General features: G+C 40.2%; 1 protein-coding gene across 1 annotated transcript in view; it reads left to right on the forward strand.

Annotated features, from left to right (window-relative positions):
• dscama (Down syndrome cell adhesion molecule a) overlaps window positions 1–15119 on the forward strand; it is a gene marked incomplete at both ends in the record, with an annotated part of 52308 nt that extends 37189 nt beyond the window's left edge. Inside the window, 22 exons of the mRNA XM_079449167.1 lie at window positions 2889–3100; window positions 3457–3553; window positions 3656–3784; window positions 4186–4353; window positions 4702–4772; window positions 5283–5523; window positions 6027–6173; window positions 8793–8948; window positions 9271–9404; window positions 9719–9872; window positions 10405–10522; window positions 10919–11079; window positions 11169–11267; window positions 11388–11576; window positions 11723–12013; window positions 12116–12292; window positions 12453–12483; window positions 13548–13663; window positions 13767–13934; window positions 14035–14232; window positions 14346–14648; window positions 14770–15119. Coding sequence (XP_079305293.1) covers window positions 2889–3100; window positions 3457–3553; window positions 3656–3784; window positions 4186–4353; window positions 4702–4772; window positions 5283–5523; window positions 6027–6173; window positions 8793–8948; window positions 9271–9404; window positions 9719–9872; window positions 10405–10522; window positions 10919–11079; window positions 11169–11267; window positions 11388–11576; window positions 11723–12013; window positions 12116–12292; window positions 12453–12483; window positions 13548–13663; window positions 13767–13934; window positions 14035–14232; window positions 14346–14648; window positions 14770–15119 — 3710 coding nt within the window. The remainder of the gene's footprint in view (window positions 1–2888; window positions 3101–3456; window positions 3554–3655; window positions 3785–4185; window positions 4354–4701; window positions 4773–5282; window positions 5524–6026; window positions 6174–8792; window positions 8949–9270; window positions 9405–9718; window positions 9873–10404; window positions 10523–10918; window positions 11080–11168; window positions 11268–11387; window positions 11577–11722; window positions 12014–12115; window positions 12293–12452; window positions 12484–13547; window positions 13664–13766; window positions 13935–14034; window positions 14233–14345; window positions 14649–14769) is intronic.
• Window positions 15120–18353: the final 3234 nt, after the last annotated feature.

Consider the following 18353-nt stretch of genomic DNA (forward strand, 5'->3'; position numbering starts at 1 on the left):
CATCATGATGCGGCTCATTCCCCACGCAAAGCCCAATGGTGCAGTAAAGCAGGATATCAGGCTGCAGTGAACACAGCCACTTAACCAGTCAGATCCCTGTTTACCCCGGTGCATCGTGGGGCAGGAGCTGCCGTACACATGTGTCTCATCTGCCCGCCGGCCCAGTGAGGCGTGAGGTCTTGGCCTATATCCCCCACCCTGAAATCCTTGAGCCCTGATGCGATAGGGGGTGATGGGTGCCCTCAGAAAGCCTGCAGGGAACCAGGAGCTGCCTTGAAACTACAAAGAGCAAGACATTACACTCCATCTCAATCGCAAGCCGGTTTTGTGTTTGGTAAAATAAATTAAAGGGATTTTTTGCCTTTAAAATCTTTAAAATAAAAATTCTGTCTTTGTTTACTTAATATCTTTTTGGTTCGAAACCTGTGTATGACTTGCAGAACACAGAATACGATATTTTGAGAAATGTTTTGTATTCATATAATGCTAGTCAATGGGGGTCAGTGTTGTTTGGTTTCCAACATTCTTCCAAATAGCTTCTTTTGTGTTCTGCAGAAAAATGAAAGTCATACAGGTTTGAAATGACACGGGTGAATAATTGATGAAAGATTTTGATTCTGTCCCAATAATGTAAATTACAGTAAAAAAATGTAGATGGTAAAAGAACCGCGTTTCCGTCAAACATGCGGCAAGCGTGTCTCCGATTTACAGATTCACGCTGGGATTGATGGTTTGGGGTCAAATGTTGCAGAGCCGTGCAAAGCAAGTAGTCAATTCTGACCCCTCGTGACCTAATTAGACAGATTGCTTTGACAACCCCTCCAGCCTTAGACACATCAAGACGATGATAAACACAATCTTTTGCTGTTTTTTTTGTCCTGTTCAGATATGACCACCAGTGTCATTTTCTCAGAGAAAGATATTGCCGCTCAGATCCACGCTACAAACATCCAGGCTGGAAACTGCTGTGCTCTGAAAATCAATTCTGGATGTTTGTTCTATTCTTGTCCTCCATTGACAGCACCCTCTTTCAGCTGGGGGAGAGCAGGCAGGCCGGAGCTGGTTGGCATGGTAACGTGTCCAGGTGAAAGGGAGATGAGAAGAAGGGGGGCTCTCACTGGAGGGGGGATTTGAGAGCAGCCAGAATTCCCTGCGGGCTGGATGTGAACCAGAGACCGATGACTCCTAGCGCGTCTCCGTCAGACTATCAAGGACACGTCTTTAAAAAGGAGATTGTATAAAAGATAAATTTCATTTTGTGATTGTGAAAAACAATCCAGAATGCGTTTCTACTTCCAAACAGGCAAAAATAAAATAACGCACACGAGGAAACCAAACACGGATCATTTCGCTCCATTTACGACCCCTAAATGAACGAGTAAAACGAGCCTGATTCAATCACGCAGGATTCAAAAGAGACATAAATCACTCCTACAGCCAGCGAGAAAGCTCTCGCCCAGCATCGCTCTGTTCCTCCCGCCGGATCTCGGGAGGAGAATTAGCACCTTCCCTCTCAGTCCAACTGCTGCTTGTAATTCTGCTGGATATTAAAGAAATACATCAACATAGCAGTTATGCAGTCATGATAAAGACAGCTCGCAGCCTGAGGGAAGAAACAGCTGCCGCTCCAAGACAGAGTCTACTTTCGGCTGTAGTGTTTTATTCGAGATAATCACATAAGGACCGAGCGCACGGTCGGGATAAGAAATAGGATGCCAGTTTAAGCTGCCTGCGTCTTTTACCAGGGGACCGTACAGCTTCATTTTTAACCTCTGATCAACTCTAGTCATTATTACAGACTTGGTACTGTACGCATCTTTACGGTGTTTGATGTAGGATCTTTTAGAACATGCATGCAATATACATACTTTAATAAAGAAGCAAAGATGTCAAATTTCCAAACTTGGGCATCACTTTTGGCCACAGCTGTATAGATGTTGCATAAACATGTGATCCTTGTATGTGGTGCAAACAATGATCATCATTGTTTTTTTTTGTTTTACTCTTACATTGCTTTCAGTCATCTTGTAAATGAAAGAATGTTAACGGATGTTATTGAGGTGGCAGCACAGAGACTTTATGTACTTGCTCAGATTTTTGTTTATTTTTTACCAAAACAAAAGTTACGGATTTCAATTTCTTAGGCTAGACAGTCAACCTGCAGGCCATTTTAATTGTTTGTCGCGTAAAATGAAACGATGCATATCTATGAGTTTTTAATGTGTTTTTAAGTTGATGTGGGACAAATGTCATAAATAGCAGCAAAAAAAACATCAACATCCACTCAGATTGAAGATGCGTTAACTTGATGGAAATTCTAATAGATTCCACATTCAAGAAAATGCAATACGTAATGTGGTCCTAAAAATGGTGCTTAATAACACCCCTTAATAAAATATGCACAAATCATATAAAGGCATACACGATTTTCTTCATTCAGGCATGGGGAGAAACAATGTAAGACCGTTTTTTTTTGTTGCTGAGCTGAGAATTGCTGGAGTGAATAAGAGATGACATGTAAACGGTCGAGACTCTCAACCTGACACATCCAATCACATCACACGATGTACCGGAGCCTCCACGTACCCGTCTGGTGCTCTGCTCCACCAATAAATGCCTCTCAGGAACTGAGACACAAGTGTGTGCGACACTGTCTGTGTATATGTGGGAGAGAGATATTAACCATACCTCTATATGGAGCATCAGATTTAATCGTGTTACTGTCGTACAGCCGTGAAACATTTAGCTTGTCTGAAGTCTTCGGATTCTCTACGTTTTAAAACACTACCTTGAGTATGTACAAATGAAAGTTAAAACTTGTTGATGTCGCAAGGGACAGATGTTGAATTTGATGTCATAATGCATCTTCTCGTCTCTGTCTCGCTCAGTTCCGGCCATGATCACGTCGTATCCCAACAACTCACTGGCTACAAAAGGAGAGAAGATCGAGATGAGCTGTAAGGCTCATGGGGAGAAGCCCATCATGGTTCGGTGGGAGAAGGAGGTGGAGAAGGAAAAACAGTCGCACATGATCAATGAAGACATGTGGCGGCACACAATATCGTTGAAGATAGGGGATGAGGTCATCTCTACCCTGCAGGTCTCACGTTTTATTTGTACATTGTTTTTTTTTATGCATGACCTCTGCTGCGCTCGAAATTTCAGCTCGGACGACATGATTTTTAAATCAGAATCCGCTCACTTGTTTGCATATTGTGTGGTATACAAGAGGACATTTTTGGCAGCCTCGGTCACCATTCACTTCCATTATATGAAAAAAGGCAAGGAAAGTGAATGGTGACCGAGTCATACAGATTTAAAAAATGATGATAATAATAACATTTAAATTTTTGGATGAACCATCTCTTTTAGTTCGGCTTTATGTAAATGAGCAGTGGCTCGACGCCTTTTTTTTCCGCGTTTGCTCATTTATGCTCTGTTTTTTTTTTTATTCAGATTTATCCAACAATGCGAGAAGATTCTGGGTTCTACTCTTGTCATGCCATCAACTCTTACGGTGAAGACAGAGGCATCCTTCAGCTAACGGTTCAAGGTGAGCACCTAGAAAATCCTCCGGGTTTAGGTTTTATAAGCTCTTTACTTATTTTTTTAAATGTACAGAGAATGTAAAAGTGCTTTGTTGGTATAATCTCAGAGCCACCAGAGCCTCCAAAAGTGGAGATTCGTGAGGTAAAGGAGAGGACCATTGCTCTCCGCTGGACCATGGGATTTGATGGGAACAGCCCAATAACTGGATATGACATAGAGTGCAAAAATAAAACAGGTACACAATATCTGATTATTATTTTTATTGAAAATAGTGCAAAAATGTACATGAATGCATTTGAGAGATGCTCTTATCCAAATTAACTTGTAGTGCATTCAATGTACATTTTGGCAGTACATATGCATGTGTGCTCCTGAAAATCAAACCCAAAACACAACACACTCTGATCAAAGGTAGTCTTCGATGAAATGACTGTATATATAATTTTCCAGTAACCCGCTTTGAAATCAAAGTATAAAAGGCAAAGAGCAAATATTGACAGGTGAATAGGCTCTTTGAAGTTATACATCAGGATGGATTAGTGTCCGCTAGTGGATACTAGACATGCAATGTGGTCACATGCATCTCTGAATACAGTCTGAGTCATCTAATCATCACATGTCTCTCACCATGTACAGATACTTGGGAAAGAGCACGCAGAACCAGAGATGTTTCTCCCACCCTCAATCAGGCCACCATCATAGAGCTCCACCCCTCATCCACGTACAACATTCGGATGTTCGCGAAGAATCACATCGGAGATAGCGAACCTAGTAATGAGCTCACCGTCACTACTGATGAAGCAGGTGAGATCAACGAGTGAAAGCTCAAAGTTGCATAAATGGAAAACTTGATCTGGATGTTGCCAGCACCATGCTATACCACAAAAAGCATGTTTTTTATCTGTTAGTTTTTTATATAACTCAAAAAGAATGTATACTTCTAATATATATTGTATCGGTTTCACCTGCCGTTCAACTGTTTTGTTAGACACAGAGACAGAATTATGTTACAGTACTGCCCACTGGTGGTCAATATTGACATTACAGGAGTGTGAAAGATACTGATAACCACTTACATGAAATATGATGCCAGATATCAAAGCAGGCCAATGTTATACTTGATTAAATACATTGAATTTTTGACCACCGTAGATCCCGAGGGGCCGCCTCAAGACGTGACTCTGGAAGCCATCTCTTCCCAAAGCATCAAAGTTACATGGAAGGTATGTAGCCAGCTGTATTTAAACGCATAAACCATACATGCATATATAAAACGTATATGGTATGATTTTAAATAGTATTAAAGGGGTTTTCATGTACCTCTATGCTGGGCATAGAGTCCTACCCATCAATTTATACCAACGATAAATAAATAACTTTTCCAATGATGTATGGTGTGTTAGGATAGGACAACATTTGGCCAAAATACAACTATTTGAATATCTGGAATCTGAGGGTGCAAAAATAGAAATTTTGAGAAAATCTCTATTGGCTTACCGGTGTAATAATGGCGTGACGAGTAGATGAACCCGAAAGCAGAAATTCTAAGCTTTTCATAGATACCAACCCTGAGTGAGTAATTCCCAAAGTGGGATTTTGGCATGAAATTTTCATCATGTGACATAAGCTATATAATGCAGGTCGGATACAGACAAAATAAGTATTTGTATTGTGAATCCCTATATATACAGGTTTATGCTAATATTGTGAGATGTTGCTTTGATCGTCCACAGGCCCCACAGAGGCATCTTCAGAATGGAGTGATCAGAGGTTATCAGGTGTGTCACAGAGAACACTCTCTGAACGGCAGTCACCAGTTCATCTGCATCAGCATTGAGGCCACAGGAGAGACCGAGTCCTTGAGTCTCAATAATCTGAAGAAGTTCCGAGAGTATGAGGTGGTGGTGCAGGCCAGTAACAGTGCCGGACCGGGACCCGCTTCCAGTGAGGTCCGTGCTACAACCATGGAGGACGGTAAGGCACTCTGATCTTCTCATGATGAATGGACCATTGTTACTGAGTTACTTTACATACATATATAAACATTAGTACATTTACATTTAGTCATTTAGCAGACGATTTTATCCGAAACGATTTACAAAGAGTTCAGGTAGACCACTACCTGTTGAGAGAAAGAGAGAGGGTTAGTGTACATTTTAATTTATTTTAGTAGTGGTAGTATATTACATTTTTTATATTATCGTTATGTTTTATCACAATTTATTGCTAAATTAAATATTTAAAGCTTTCCTAAATTCCTTAAAATAATTTTGAGATAATTTCTCTTTTGGTTTGCATTTTGTGTTTGCCAAGCACATTTGTGTAAAATGGTTCCATCTAGTGGGTACTAGATGTGTTTACAGTGCTTGAAATGGTTTATTATCATTACAAGAATCCATTTCAGTAGGTGATTTTGCTTTCTTGTCAGTTTTTCAAACATGGCTTTTACTGATGTTTTTCTTCACAAATGTCTACAGTACCCAGCAGAGCACCAGAGAAGGCCGTGGCCATCGCCGCTTCGCCCGAGAGCATCTCTCTGTCTTGGCACACACCGCCCAGAGAAGCTCTCAACGGAGTACTGCAGGGTTTTCGTATAATCTACTGGGCCAATCTACCAGATGGAGGTACCACTGTCTACATTCACACTACCTTTATAAAGCTGAGATTGGTTGTGAGCTTGTTTACTCTTTAAACCAAGATTAAAGCACAAGTTATAAAGTTGCTTATTGTTCCACATATTTATGTTTACATACTATAATAGAGTACATACACATGCAACAAATTCTAAATAGCCATCCAATGTTTGCGTGTTATGCCTATTAACCACTAGGGGGCAGACTTTGCCTTTTGAACTGGGAATATTTCCTACTGGAACCAAAGGCTGAACACTTTATAAAAAGGTTGTGTTTGTTGACGTTAGTAAATGCATTAGCTAAAATGCATTAACAGTGATTATATACTTTATAATATATTGTTACAGCATTTGCTTATGTTAGTTAATGTCAATGATATTTCTTCATTGTTTGGTTTTTGTGCAGAAACTTATGGTAACAGATACAACTTTCGGTTTTAAAAACATATTAGTTATTGTAGATATTAACTTGTATAAAAACTAAGAAAATCAATAGAAATATTGTATATACGTATTATACAGAGAGCCAAAAAAAGTGTATTCGCATCCACTTAGTTGTGTATGTTTATTTTACTTTACCGCATTCCAGAACAGTATGTGCATCATAAGAAGTGTGCGCATTAAGATTCAGCAGTAGTTTCCTTTGAGTGTTGAGCCAGCACACAGATGTAAAGTGGGTGAGGAAGTTCTCTCGTGAGCGATGTAAAGCGTGAGGTTCATAAATCGATCACTCATAGCTGCAGCACACAGACCACAGGGCATTATTCCACACACCTGTTTAATTGGCTGCTTCTACGGCTCTGAATCATCTTGTGCTCGGTAAAACAAACTCACAGCACACATTATGTCGATTCTGCTCTTTCCAGGAGCTATTTGCTTTTAAATTGCCTTATTATGAAGCAGCAGAATTCAGGCAGCGCAATCCAGCGCCGAGCAGCGGAGACAGTGGCTGCCTTCAAGGCTACAGCATCACAGGGAGTGCTTAGAGAATTAAATATATTTTATAATATATGCATGTATTTCATTATATTTTATATAAGGAAAAAAGTGTAGACATCAATCATTTCAAATCTGCAAGTTTGCTGGAAAACAATGGCAAATCGAGCAAGGTGATCTGGATCTCGAACTGACTGTGGTCTCAAAGACTGGTGTGTTGGTACACGTGAATCTTTGCACTTTTGTTCACAATTTATTGAAATGGTGTGGCCATAAAAATCATATTTTATTTCTGAGATCCACTTCTGCACTAAAACAGCATCCATTACGGTGTATACGAAATGTTTTATTTATTATTTTTTATCCCGGAATATTATAAAAATGTCTATATTAGCTTCTGTCCCAGATTTTCTTATTTATTAATATATTTTCTTTAATCCTGGAATTTTATTTCAATTCATATATTACGGAATTTTATAAAAATGTCTATATTAGCTTTTGTCCCTGATTTACTTATTTATTTATATATATATTCTTTAATCCTGGAATTAAATTTCAATTTATATATTACCAATTACAGAATTGTATATAAATGTACATATCTTTTGTCCCGGGATTTTATTTCAAATCATATGTTACCTTTTATTACAGAATTTTTGTTACATGTATATGTTTCTAATTATTCTGTAATTTTATTTCAATACATATATGACCTTTTATCCTGGGATTTTATTTAAATTCATATATTACTTTTTATTGCGGAATCTAAGTTACATTTAGATATGACCTTTTATTACGGAATTTTATTTAAATGTATATATTATCTTATCAATTATCCCAGAATGTAAGTTCAATTTATATATTATCTTTCATCCCAGAATTTTAGATAAACTATGCTTGAAGATATGTTGGTATTATTGTGTCGTGTGTTGATTTTGGTAGTAGTTTTTGTGTTTTGTAATCAATTGTGCTTCATAAATGAATTGCTTTGCCATACAACTCAACTCACATACTCTACTCACTGTTTATATTCACATCACCACGCTAGGCGAGTGAAAGTGTTGGGTGCGTACTCGCAAAACAAAGTAGAATGAAGTTGGACAGACAACTGTATGACAAAACGACCGTATGACTTTACAAACTTAAGCGACAGTAGGTTGTGCAGATGATCAGTGAAAACTGTACAAAAAAGACAATATACATTATACACACAAGATATACACATTAGACGTTAAATATACACTTTAAATATGCAGGTGTACACATGAACGTGTATGTATAATGGATCAACCATATAGTGCACATAGTACAGTGGATGGTTATTGCTTTAGGTTCAATGCATGATGCATATTTGATGAAACTGTAGTGCACGGTAAAAAGAAGTGTGCTTGTGGATCGTATCAGTTTTTGATGTTGAGCAGTTTAATACCCTGAGGAATAAAGCAGTCCTTCAGCTGGTTTGTCTGGCACTGGATTTAAATAATATTGTTAGTAAAATGTCGGTGCTGAAAATAATTTTTGACCGTTTTCACAATTGTCATGCTATGGACACACATTGAATTATTCCCCTGGTTTGTACTGTACAGTATGCACTTTGAAGCTGTTAAGTATATACTCGCACTCGGTCTTGAGAAAGATGTTTTCAAGTGGTCTTGATCTTTTTGTGCCACCACAGAACTGGGGGAAATTAGAAATGTCACCACCCAGAAAACGCCACTTGAGCTGGAGGGGCTGGAGAAATATACCAACTACAGTATCCAGGTGCTAGCCTTCACCAGAGCTGGAGACGGAGTACGCAGTGACCAGATCTACATCCGCACCAAAGAAGATGGTGAGACTAAAGTGGTGGTTTCTCAACCTAAAATGGTTTAAAGGGATAGTTCACCAAAAACCTTAAAAATCGACAAATATTTTATTCACACTAATGTTGTTAGAATGTCTGTTTCATTAAGACCCAAAAGGAGATGATAGCCGGGATGTTAGTAATGTTAGTGACTGTTAGTGAGTGTATGGAAATGTCAACATGAATCTAAATTTCTCCTCATGTGTTTCTCGACGTTATGAGTGAATAAATAAATAAAATTCATTTTAAGTAAACTGTTCCTTTTAGCAGTCTCTCAACACTTTAACCGGCCTGACTTTGTTCTCGGCAGTGCCCGGTCCTCCCGGCGGAGTGAAAGCAGCGGCAGCTTCCAGCTCTGTGGTGTATGTGTCCTGGCTCCCTCCGCTGAAGCTCAATGGTGTCATTAGGAAATACACAGTCTTCTGTTCCAGCTCATATCCCACGGTAACACTCGGCCAGCTTTGGTCTCATACTAACAGGAAGTGTATCAGGCTGGCTATTAGCACGGTGTTAAACAGACTGGGGATGTGTAAAGTGTTTTAGCGCAAGACCGATTATGTGTCATCAAAGTTAAACTACATTCTGTGTATGGAAAATAAGTGCTGAGCAGACTGATGCTTCATTACATTGATGACACACATAAATTGCACAATATCATATAAGATGAAAAAAGTTTCAAATAAGAGTATTTTGTAGCACCCACAAGAGTGATTTTGCTCAATGTAATTGTAAAATCTCTCAACTGTCGGTCGTTTCAGGTGGTCAGTGAGTTTGAAGTGGCCCCAGATGAGTTCCTCCACAGGATACACAATCTGAGCCGGAACAGGAAGTACAGCATCTGGGTGATGGCAGTTACTGCGGCTGGACGGGGCAACAGCAGTGACATCATCACTGTGGAACCTCTGGCCAAAGGTCAGCCAAAGATAAAATATAGTTGGAAATAAATACACAGGGGGAGATTGGAGCTTGTTGTGTCACTGAGTTTCGATGCTCAGTTTCCTGTAAGGTTTCGATTCAAACATCCAATGGCTTTCTTCTAATTGCTGCAGGGTCAAATAAAGCCACATGACTGATCTTAAGATAAGGGTGAAGGATATTACAGGTAGATTTGAACTAAGAGGTTGAATGGTGCTCTTTGCACAAGGGTGTTTTTCAGATTGGAACATGATGTGTATGTATGTGGTATAAATAACAATGTTTGTTATATGGTCACACTGTTCATGTTCATGAATTTTATTGTTTAGTGTTTGTAGTTGTTTTACCGTTTACATTGTATAAACAGCTTACAGTAGGTTGTCATACAGAGTTGTATTGTGCCTTGCCATAGGGGGGCATGTTGTCACAAGTGGTCTATATAAGCAAGAAAAATGTGCTATAAAATAACGTGATAAAATCAGATCAGTTTAAAAGCATATTCAATGATGTTATTTTTATATGCAAACAGCTCCTGCAAAAATCCTCACCTTCAGCGGCACTGTAACAACGCCATGGATGAGGGATGTAGTTTTACCCTGCAGGGCAGTCGGAGATCCACCACCTGCCATCAAATGGTTGAAGGAAAGGTAAACAAACCAGGATCGGGGTCATCGCATCCAGAATGTATACTCTCTAACACAGTATTGATGAATGAGAATGCAAATGCAAATACATTCAGTTCAGAACGGTAGGAGATCCAGATACAATGACTGTAACAGAAACCGCTTTGCTTATAGATGCACAGGATTAACTTTAAGGGTAAAAGTAAAGCATCATGTTTGCCTAAGCTACTTGTTAACAAACGTGAAAAAATTAGAAAACGCCGTAAAATGTCTTTGTGAGCATCTCAGTGAAAAATATACAGCGGCTCTACCCAAGTTCTAAAAGCAAACATAACAATCTGAATACTTATGAGTGTAATCAGTCACCCGGGAATGCTGGGAAATGTCAAATCATTGACAATTCACACCGTGTCTCGCCAGCGGGAGCCCGGCCCCTGCAGTTATTGATGGAAGACGCAGTATCCATGGCAATGGCAGCTTCGTCATTAAGACTGTGAAAGCAGAGGATTCTGGGTACTACACGTGTGTCGCCAGCAATAATTGGGGGTCGGACGAAATAACTCTGAACCTTCAGGTGCAAGGTGAGACGGGAAGATATCTGTGTAGAATCTGTGTGTCAGCATCATAAAGATATAAGCAGCATTTCTCACTGTCTAAATATCATCTTCAGTCCCCCCTGACCAACCTCGTCTCACTGTGACCAAAACAACCACCACGTCCATTACCGTGTCCTGGATACCGGGAGACAACGGTGGCAGCTCCATTAGAGGTTAGATATTTCCACACTTATGATAGTTAAATATTTGTATGCAGTTTTTATATAATACTTTTTACAGTTAGTTCTATTTGTTGCGACTTACTTTTCATTCCATTGTGTCACTTTACGCAGGATATATTTTGCAATATTCAGAAGACAACAGCGAGAAGTGGGGAAGTATTTCCATTAGTCCAAGTGAACGTTCTTACCGTCTGGAGAACCTCAATTGCGGCACCTGGTACAAGTTCACGCTTACTGCCCAGAATGCTGTGGGGCCAGGCCGGATCAGCGAGATAATCGAAGCTAAGACTCATGGAAAAGGTATTTATTCAAGCATTTGTTTCTATGGTTTGTTCCTAAAATTAATCAGATTTACAGAATTCATGAATTTTTAAATACTACATTTGCAATTGGGTCAAAATAATAAGTGCTTTTTTCACTCTTTCACAATTTTTTATCCATCGTAGAGCCACAGTTCTCCAAAGAGCAGGAACTGTTTACGAGCATTAATGCCACCAGCGTCAAACTCAACTTGATTGGATGGAATGATGGCGGCTGCCCAATCACCTCCTTCACCCTGGAATATCGGCCAATAGACAGCCCCGTTTGGACCAAGGCTAAGCGCACCTCCCTTACTAAGAGCTACAACCTACTGGACCTGCAGGAAGCCACCTGGTACGAACTGCAGATGAAGGTGTACAACAGCGCCGGCCTGGCTGAGAAACGCGTCAAATTTTCCACTCTGAGCTACGATGGCAGTAAGCGGGGATGATTATTCTTTAATATTGTCTGTACGCATCTTCAGATACTTCAAATAATAGGTTTTAGTTGCATTTTAATGTGAATCTCTGTTTACAAAGGCACTATTCCTCCACTGGTGAAGACGGCGATGAAGGACCCTGTGAAGAAGAGCAACAACGAGGGAATGAAGATGATGGTGACGATCTCCTGCATCCTGGTGGGAATGGTGCTGCTCTTCGTCCTGCTGATGGTCCTGAGGAGGAGGAGGAGAGAGCAGAGGCTGAAGAGACTCAGGGGTCAGATGCTTTTCAAAGCTCTTAGCTGTAGATCAATGTTTTCAAAGAGAAGGTGGAGATTTGTAGGCGTAAATATAGACATGATGCCAAAGATTGGATTTTAGTGCTGTACTTTTGTCCTTTATTTTGATGTTAATAGAGATTATTGTTTGTTCCACAGATGCAAAAAGTTTGGCTGAGATGCTTATGAGGTAAACATTTAGATTTTCCATGTGACTTTATTGGAAAATCATTCAAGAAATTAAAATGCTTTAAATAAATAACGTACAATTACATTATTAATTTGGCAGACGCCTTTATCCAAAGTGACTTACAAGTGGGAGAGCACATAAACATTTTGTCAGCATGCTACCGTCAAGGCCATGCTTCTAGGAGGATTAGAGCTGGATTAGACATAAACATACATAAAGTTCACCCTTAAATGAAAATTCTGTCATCATTTACTCACCCTCAAGTTGTTCCTAATCTGTATAAATGTATTTGTTCTGTTGAACACAAACAAATATATTTGGAAGCGTGTAGTAAAGCAAACAGTTCTGGGGGCACTTTTGACTACCATTGTCATTTTTCCTAGTATGGTGGTCAATGGTGGGCAAGAACTGTTTGGTTACAAGCATTCTTAAAAATATCTTTCTCTGTGTCAAAGACATTTGTACAGATTTGGAACAAATTGAGGGTGAGTAAATGAAGAAACTATATTATTTTTGGGTGAACTGTCCCTTTAACTCAAATGTCCTTCAAAGGTCACTTTTAAATACATTTTATATAAATGATTCTGTTGGATAAATTAATCTTTACATTTGTTTTGAAAGGATTCACAATAACTTTATTATGGCAATATCTATTTAAGCTTTTTTTGAAGAAATAAATTGTGCTACCAATTCAATTCATCTTTAATTTATTAAGTTTTTTTTCCTTCATTTTTTGGTCTATGAATCTCACTCAAATTATGAATGTAGACCACAGAAGAGATTTTGTGAGCATTTTGGCAAAACTATAGAGGTGCTGAATTTATAACATGTGTAGAATTACCACAATATCAATAATCACTATATTTGATATTATAGTTATTGTCAATACTGGTACTGTATATTGTGACATCTTTATTTCAAGTCTTGTAAAGTCAATTAAAACTTAAATTCAAAACGTTGAATTCATTCATTTTCTTCATCCTTTTGCTGCAGTTCACACACTCAGTAGCACACGCTGACCTTGAGGATGTTAAGATTCACAGTCTTTTTGTGTTTTCCCGCAGTAAAAACACAAGGCCATCAGACACCATGAACAAACAACAGCAGACCCTCCGCATGCACATAGACATTCCCCGAGCCCAACTGCTCATCGAAGAGAGAGACACCATGGAAACAGTGGGTGAGTTGCATTCGCTGAACCGTACTTCGAATTGAACGTTTATCTGAAAAAACAGTGATGCTATAGGAGCCTCTAATAGCTCCCTCTCTTCCTTCCCTGTTAGACGACAGATCAACGGTGCTGTTGACCGATAACGATTTCGGAGAAACTGCCAAACAAAAGTCAGCAACCGTCACGCACTCTGTCCACTATCAGTCTCTGTCGCAGGCCACCGGACCTCTGGTGGACGTCTCTGACGTGCGACCGGGGACAAGTAAGAGCAGTCTATCCAGTAAGAGAAAACTTTCTTTTTTACGGTAACAATTAAAAATGAAGAAATACAGTGAGTGTTTAATGATGTATTTAACGGAACGTTTCGTAACTGTCCACAGACCCCACATCTCGTCGTACAGCTAAAGCTGGTCCAGCGGCTCGTAATCGCTACGCCAGTCAGTGGACGCTGAACCGACCCCACCCTCCTGTCTCCTCGCACACGCTCAGCACGGATTGGAGGCTGGGAACACCCCGAGTGGCCGGCTCTGTGGACAAAGAAAGCGACAGCTACAGCGTCAGTCCATCCCAAGACACAGGTCAGTCATACTACAACGATACGTTTATGTGTTCTGTATGAATATGATTTCATCCAGCTGTCTTTTTGGAAATGTGTTGGTGCTGTGATCCATTTGTTTCGTCATGTTTTCAGATCGCGCGCGCAGCAGCATGGTCTCCACAGAGAGCGCATCGTCCACGTACGAGGAACTGGCCAGAGCCTACGAACACGCCAAGATGGAGGAGCAACTGCGACACGCCAAGTTCACCATCACCGAGTGCTTCATCTCAGACACTTCCTCTGAGCAGATGACCGCCGGCACCAACGATTACACGGACAGTCTGACGTCCAGCACGCCGTCAGAATCAGGCATCTGCAGGTTCACCGCCTCACCTCCCAAACCCCAGGATGTTTGCAGGGTGATAAATATGGCCGTACCCAAGGCCCACAGACCAGGTGAGACCACAGTTTTTTTGAAGAAAATGTGAGCGGTTGTCAGGGTGATGCTAAGTCCACCTCTAAATGTTCATGCGTAGCTGTAATACGAGTAAAAAACACAGTCCCTCTCTTCCTGCAGGAGGGGAGCTTGTTCACCTGCCTCCGTACCTGCGGATGGACTTCCTTTTGAATCGGGGCGTTTCAGGAGCATCTCGGGAGGTGGCAATGGGCCAGGCCTGTTTGGAGCCACAGAAGACTCGCTCGGTGAAGCGCCCCGCCCTGCTGGAGCCGACGCCCATGGAGGTGCCAACCAGCAGGGACGTGCAGCAGTGGCAGCCGGGCACGGCCTCCACGCTTCCACAGAGAGAGGCCGGGTCGGACTTGGCACAGGCTGCCAAAATGAGCACCTCCCAGGAATCACTGCTGGACTCCAGAGGACACTTAAAACAGAACAACAATCCCTACGCAAAGTCCTACACGCTGGTATAACAAAGAACGGACAGCAGCGAACTCAAACGAACATCTCAAGAGCAAAAAGTGTGAACTCTTCACGCGTGGTTGTACATATGTTTCCCCTTCATGGCGGAAGGGCCACTTCTACTCCAAACAGTTTCTTTATTTTATGCTTTTTTAAACGGTGAATTCACTTCTTCAAGATGACTCCAGAGATTGCCAAAATGATTTTTTTCATATTATTATTAATAACGACGACCGTGATCATTTACTAATTTATTTATTTTTAGCGGTTAGTGTGCACAAACTAATGACTGGGAACCCATTTTGTTTTTTCTACTGAAGTTTCTTTGTGTACTTAGTTTGCGATGACGAAGTGTGCGAGTGAGAGCGATCAACACTGGTCCAAAGTCATCAATGTTCTCTGACTGTTCTGTTTTGAAAATGAAATCTATTTCCTGGGAGTGCATGGGGACAAACCGACTTACGACAAAGATGACAGTATGAATACCAACCGCTGGAAGGTCCAGCCTTGAATTTTTTCACTACAAAATAATCAAATGTGAAGATTTCGTATTCTTATGAGTATAAATATATAAAAAGATATATATAAAATGATAAATCGCTTTTATTTGTGGGTATTACAGGGAAATAATTTTTTTTGATTTGCTTAATAAAGTCCTTTAGTCATGTTTGCACATATCTTGTTTAACTTAGAAAATCAAGTCTTGATTGATGATTATTTCTTTCCATTCTCTGATGGTGCAATATGAAATTCCGAGACCCGCATTTGCTTTCTACTGTACTGTATCTCACCCGCTTCTGAGATCTGGAGCAGCCGTAACGATAGATTCAGGTGTAAATCAGCTGTGGTAGAAGTAAAGGTTGATTTAGCATGTTGGGGAAGATCTGACCACCTACCGCAGTCTGACTGTTTGACCCCCATTGTGTGTAATGCACTAGAAAGGTGTCTTCAGGGCACATGCGCTATCTCGTCTTCACTAGATTTATTTTTGCTGCATTGCAGTAATGCTCCACTACAGGGAAAACTGAGACAATCTAAAGAGATCCCCTAAAATAAATAACAAATATGATGATAGTAAAGAACCATGACTATGGACCGTATGGTAGCAATATGTTATTGTTGCCGCTCTGCACCAAACTGTCTTGCAGGGAGAGTTATGATGAAGAATTCTGAGATGTTTCGCTATATTTGATTAGATAAATCTATTGTCATCACTATATTCATTTTATGAATGTTTTTTCTCCTTTTTCTTTATTCCTTATTTTTGAGCAGGGTGCTCACAGTTGTGACGCTCCAGATTTTCCATGATAATCCTGTCGACTAATAAAAGGTTGATCCCCAATTGATTCTTGCAGTTTGGTTGACACATTTTATCTTGCTGTGGGATGTAGAGATGGAGATAGTACACAATGAAATCAAACAGATTATTAACCAAACTGAGAATGTACATTTTTATCATTATGTGTGGTTCCTGTCAGTCAACCCAATGGCAGTTGAAATGCAAACACTGAGTGAAGGGACTCACTTCAGAATTGACTTAATAAGTGCAGACACACAAAATCAATCATCATCATCATCATCATCACGGGCATTTGGTTATAAAAAAACATGGTGAGGTCAGCAAAAGTTGTTCAATCCTGAAGCAAAGCACAACTTCCGTATATCTATGGTTCTCCAGCCCTGCCTGAAGCTAGAAATGTATCAAAAATATAATGGACACAATACTGTCTGTCATCACTTTCTCTTCTGTTGTCTCATTTATGGTTGTGGTAATTTGGCGCTTGGCGGCCACCGTCAACCCGCCTGTGAGAAGCCGATGTGCCATCAAAGTACCGCGAGACCGATTCGAATGTCACAGCAGCATCCTGCTCTCGCGGTACTTTCTTGTCATACGCCGTTTGGTCTGCGCAGCGCCGCATGAAGTCAAGCACACCTGTGTTGACTTGAGGGTGAGTAAAACGTGCCTGAATTTGAGCTGAAAACGGTTTCTTTTGTAATTATACTTTGCTTAAAACAACCCTGCTGTGACGTGCAGAGTGAAAAGCCTTTAAATAAAACTATTATTACCATGGCAACCCGTCGAAATGTTAGTTACTATAACTACTGCGGTGAAATGTAAAGAAAAATCTTGTGGTGGTTCACATTTTATAGCATTTCTGCCACTTTAACGTTTTTAGTCGATGACAGTGGTGGTTAATATCAAGTTAACCCTGTAGCAACTGCTGTAACCTCGCGTATTGGCGCTGCCTTGTTACCATGGTGAACTGCTGCAAGGGAAATATGTCGTTTCAGTTATTTCTGTTGCGATAATTCAGTTTTTTCATCAGTTCCTATGCTATTTTCGGCACGTTGTGCCCCTCAAGACCACCTGCCTCTCAGTCGAGTCTAGTGTGCGACTCACTTAAATTGCTCTATTGATTTAGAGGTTTTATGCGGGTGGCCGGTGATAGCGGCTCTTCCCTCAGCACTTGGACAGAAATGTTTTTTTATGGTGCTATGTCAGCCCGGTGGGTAATAAGGAAAAACGTTAGTCACTGTGACAACTATATTCTCCATCTTCGTCTGAAGTGCACAACAAATTAAGCGTCGCTGGCACATATCTAGAGACTGTCCATGCTCAGCTGTTATTAACCGCTGTCATAAATAATGCAGCATCCTGCTGGATCTTGATGCTTTTGCAGCATCCTGCTGGATCTTGATGCTTTCAGAAACACGCAGACTGCAACTCAAATCTGATTTGGTTTAGCGATGAAGAGAGAGGTTGATTTTCCATTCTGCGAGTCTTCTGACCATTAAACTGGTGTCTATGTTAAGATTCCTAATTACATAAAACCACACTGTATTCTATAAATATACAGGATTCATTCTGGTTTATTGAGACCTCTATCAAAGTGTATTAATCAAGCCCAATTCACCTTGTAATAAGTCTATGGGTAGTTGACAAATAAAATGCACGTGTGTCTTATGGTGTGACAGCTAAATATTACGCTCTTATGCTATTTTATATATTACTAAAAGAAATAATAGTATATTATCAACAGTTTATTTTTTTGCTGTCACACCATAAGACACACGGTATGGTTTATTTGTCACCTACGCATACCCCTGCACGGTTTGCGCGGGTTTCTTAAACACTTAATGGATAACCTACTATGTTTGCCTAGCAGTATTCAACAGACCACACCCCAATTGTTACGTAACCTTAACACAACACATGTTTAATATGGAGAGTGTTGCAAAAATGT

Source organism: Barbatula barbatula (genome assembly GCF_947034865.1).
Source record: "Barbatula barbatula genome assembly, chromosome: 24".
Classification (NCBI taxonomy): Eukaryota; Metazoa; Chordata; class Actinopteri; order Cypriniformes; family Nemacheilidae; genus Barbatula; species Barbatula barbatula.